The sequence below is a fragment of the Seriola aureovittata genome, chromosome 16 (assembly GCF_021018895.1).
Source record: "Seriola aureovittata isolate HTS-2021-v1 ecotype China chromosome 16, ASM2101889v1, whole genome shotgun sequence".
Lineage (NCBI taxonomy): Eukaryota > Metazoa > Chordata > Actinopteri > Carangiformes > Carangidae > Seriola > Seriola aureovittata.
In genome coordinates this window covers 23,203,801-23,207,911 of record NC_079379.1, presented here as the reverse complement: position 1 = coordinate 23,207,911, position 4,111 = coordinate 23,203,801, and the positions used below count along the sequence as shown (strand labels likewise).

Sequence of the window (4,111 nt, the reverse complement as noted above, 5' to 3'; positions counted from 1 at the left end):
TTCCTCCAGCAGGGAGCAGCCTTACAATACAGTTCACATTCGCTTTATATTACACCCATGTGTTCTGCAAACGGAAAGTTTGATAAGTTAACTCACCGAGAGGCAATATCACAAGGTGGCCTTTTGTTTCAGTGTCATGATTTGAAGCCCATTAAACATAGGCCAAACCTTGCAAGTGTATTCTCAAGAATAGAGGCTTCAATCTGCTCAAAGCCATTAAGCAAATTGAGACATTTGGTAGGTAGAAGCTGGATTTGCTCATTGAGATTATGCATTAGAGTTCACCCCATCATTTTCTACAGTAGGCCCAACCATATAATATCAGACACCAATTGTGTGTTTACATTTTTTTATTTGTTTTAGTACAACAGTTCAAGTCAACTAGCCACTGTATCTATTGAGATGCCAAAGTGTATTGCTCATTTGCATTCCATGTGTAGACCCCTGTTCAGTGATGTTCAAGGTGGCATCCATTTCCATGTCTGACATGTTAATTCACAGCTATACAGCAAGAAGTCATGTGCTTGAAGACAACCCCAATATTTTTACAAAAGCAACTCAGCAGCGGCACAAAACATGACCTGCAGGAGCAAACTAGTAGAATCTCAGTAGCAAAGCTGCACTAAACACCTGCATGTGTAACAGCCGACGCCTGGATCAAACCTTGTGCTACTTTTTTTTTTTTTTTTTCCTTTTTTAAATACAGTAAGTGCTGAGAACAGGTGTGGTTCACAGAGACATTTTCAAAATGCACTATGAAATAGGCAGGGACAAAAGACCTATGCATAGAAACATGCTTCCTCAAAAAGGATAAGTACACACTGCTAATTTCCAAAAAGGGCTGAAGCTGCACCGACAAGCTACATATTAAATGGATTAGACTCAAAAGGGAGGAAAATGATCCACATGTAAAACCAGCGCAAGTACACTTATAGCAGGAGAATTGAAAAATTCACAAAGTGGAACTTGTATTTCTTATTTCAAAAAGGTGGGTAGTGAACACAACAAAAATACTGGCCGAACAAAAAATAAATCAATCTTTGGATACGTAAAAAACCCTATACAATCCCCCCTTTGTAACTTTCAGTCTTCCGAAGTGCCTTCTTCCGAGTTGGGCTCTTTGGTTTCTTTGTTCTTCCGCACCTCCTCCAACTTCTTGTCCTATTAAAAGAGAAGACAAATGTTAAGTTTAAACATCATGGTGAAAAACAAAGGAGCAGGTTTATCCATTTAACATCAACTTAAAACACTGACTTTCTCCTTGAATTTCTCATTCATCGCTGCCATAATTGCTGTGCGGTTCTCTTTGTTGGCCTCCATCTTCAGATTGAGCTTCTCCTCTGCCATCTTGCTGAAGTTGTTGTTCTCTTCCATAGCTTTCTGTAGCACTTCCTTTTCATGCTCGCGCTTTTCAGCTAAGTGCTTCAGAACCTCGGCTTCATGGTTCTAAAAAAAGGATAGTTTAAAAATAAAAACGTCACATTACATTTTAGTTGATGAGGCCAATGGATTTCAGATTGAAACAGCTCCTGGCTTAAAAAAAAAAAAAAAAAAAGTTTAGCTTTCTAGGACACACCAAGCTCAAAGTTTGTTACATGGTATGAATATTTTACCTTGCGTCTCTCCTCCGCAGCATCCAGCTTCCTCTGAATCTCCTCCAGTGAGACATCCTTCTTCTTGGGAGGAGACAGGGGGAACTCGCCCTTGGCATCTGGGGTAGGAGCAGCCAGGATGACCTCAAAGGCCTGGCCAGAGGCCCGCTTGTCAAGCTCCTTGACCTGGATATCTGAACACAGAAAAGGTAAAAATGTGTTTAGGCACACTCAACCATTATTCAGCAAATGGTTTACATTCAGTTTTTAATTAGAGATTTTATTCACCTTCAGGTGGTGAGGATGCCATCTTAAGAGTGTGCTGCAGGTCAATTTACCTAAAGGGGAAAGATAAGAAAAAGGTCAGATTGTTGTCCCTTACATGGCTCTAAAATTAGTGACCTCTAGCGGATCTTTTACACCATTTCCAAGTCAACCACCTCCATCATAACCATCCAAGCTAAAAACAAGGACCAATCGCGACCCCCGGTGTTCACTTTAAGCACTGCAACCAACCACCGCCCATCAATCCACACAAAACGGCACAGGCATTCAATGCCTGCATGTTCCCCACACACACACACACACGCACACACAATTGTTCAATTTTCTAACTTGTGGTTGCATTGACATTCAGATCGATCAGCAAGCAATCAAATCGCTTCAGACAACAGGAGGGGGGAGGAGAGGGCTTTTCAAAAGCCTACCTACCGCCGCGTTAATTGTTAATGAACGACACAAGCCACATTTTGTTGAAACAAAAGGCTGTGACCAGGGTGGGTACAGCAGTGCCAGGTGCAGACAGGCCTGGAATCGGCCTTCTAAACAGCCAATATGCTCCATCTGAAATGAGATTAGTGAGCAATGAGCATGTCCGGGGGAAAATGATCATCAGGGAGCACCTGTTCCTTTCACCGTGTGTTTGAGCTGCAGGAGGGGAGGGGTTAATGTATAGTCTACAAACACACAATGCGAGCTTGAATAAATGGATCCTGCTGCTCAAATGTATTAGCACTAATAATGTTAATTTAATAATGTAAAAAAAAAAAAAAACCCACTTAAATATAACTTACATCTGAGAATGGGCGGGCAGCAACAACAGCTGTCATGCCATTTGGTCAAGTGGTTAATGCGAGTCAAACGATCATCAAAAATCAGCTGGGCTTACTGAGTGAAAGACCCCTCCCCTATTATTGAATAAAGGCTACTTACTAACTGAAATGTGGGATTTGTATACCGTTTGCTTTCCATATAATACAAAGAACAGTTAAAAACTGATTGGCATAATTAGAATGAGGTTTGGTGAATGCCCACACCTTGCCATACCAAAATGACACCCACGGTTGGCATTTTAGTGAACTGCTGACTGACTCCGTCTTAACAATGTCCTCGCTGACAATGACAATATATGTCCTTCATTTAGAGTCAGTTTTCAGTGAGCTTGCTGGTGTCATTAGCTCAGGCATAACAAACAGCATCAAACAAAGGCGCTTTTGACAGCAACGTGACGAGCAGCTGCAAACAAAGACGAGCTGAAGGCAGGTTATTTCCACACAAAAAAAAAGGGGGAATAATGAAGCTTTTCACATACCGGTGCCGCTGAGGAGGGAGTTAAGAATTGACAAAATGTGTTTGCAGCCCACAAAAATCTCTCAGACATGAAAGAAGTCCTCCCAAGTCTATCCTCCGTCTGCCTGTCTGCCCGTCTGTCTGTCTGTCTGTCTGTCTGTCGGTGCCAACTGTGCCAGTGTCTCGCACCATACAATAGGCTAACTACCCGCCAACCAGTAGCCACAAAGAGCCCCAACAACCGCCGCTTCGGTCTCATTTCTTCGTTGAAATTACCCAAAATTAACAAAAAATGGTCAATGAGGTCGAAGATATCAACCAACAACCTGTCAGTTACAATAAAAGTTAGCGCACGTGCTAAGCTAACAGAAGCCGTTAACAACCCACAAAAAAAAAAAAAAAAAAAACGGTTAAGGAAAATTGAACAAACAGCCCCCCCCTCGCCCCCCTTCTCAAAAAATAACTACCCCACAAACATATTTAACTTGTTTCGCTTGTATCTCTCTACAACATGATTCAATCAGCAACGTTTGTACTTACGGAAGAAAAGAAAAGATAATTCCTGAAGACTTTTTTTTTTTTTTCCTGTTCAAAAGATGCTGTCTGTCACACCCACCTTCTACAAGCCGTGGATGCTGAGCTCCTCTCTCACACGATGTACCACCAGCCCTCTGCGCGAGCGTATCGAGCGCGCACATAAATGGACCAAAGCGAGTGCCGTCACGACGTTCCCCGTCAGTGATTGGTTGAGTCCCAACTCCCGGGCGCTTTTGGGAATTGTAGTTCCTAGTGACTTAACGTCTAGACAATGAGCTTCATTTAGCTCAAATGTGGCCTTTTAGCGTTTATTTTTTTCACATTAGAGCGCAAATCTGGTGAAGCAGTAATCCATAGTAATCTTCTACAAAACAGTTTATAGGGAGAAAAACACATATTATGGGATTTGGGGT

At 42.1% G+C, this 4,111-nt stretch overlaps 1 protein-coding gene across 2 annotated transcripts; it reads right to left on the bottom strand.

The window, feature by feature from the left end:
- Positions 1–332: 332 nt before the first annotated feature.
- On the bottom strand, positions 333–3,871 carry stmn1a (stathmin 1a). Of its 2 annotated transcripts, none has more exons than XM_056400220.1 (5): positions 3,778–3,871; positions 1,881–1,930; positions 1,614–1,786; positions 1,255–1,446; positions 333–1,161 (listed from the first exon to the last, which is right to left on the bottom strand). In XM_056400220.1, exons 2-5 carry the CDS (start codon positions 1,900–1,902, stop codon positions 1,084–1,086), a joined length of 465 nt encoding a protein of 154 aa, XP_056256195.1. In that variant the 5' UTR covers positions 1,903–1,930; positions 3,778–3,871; the 3' UTR covers positions 333–1,083. The 2 variants fall into 2 exon arrangements, with proteins under 2 accessions (XP_056256195.1, XP_056256196.1); XM_056400221.1 differs by having other exon boundaries at positions 3,702–3,814.
- Between the last annotated feature and the right edge of the window lie 240 nt (positions 3,872–4,111).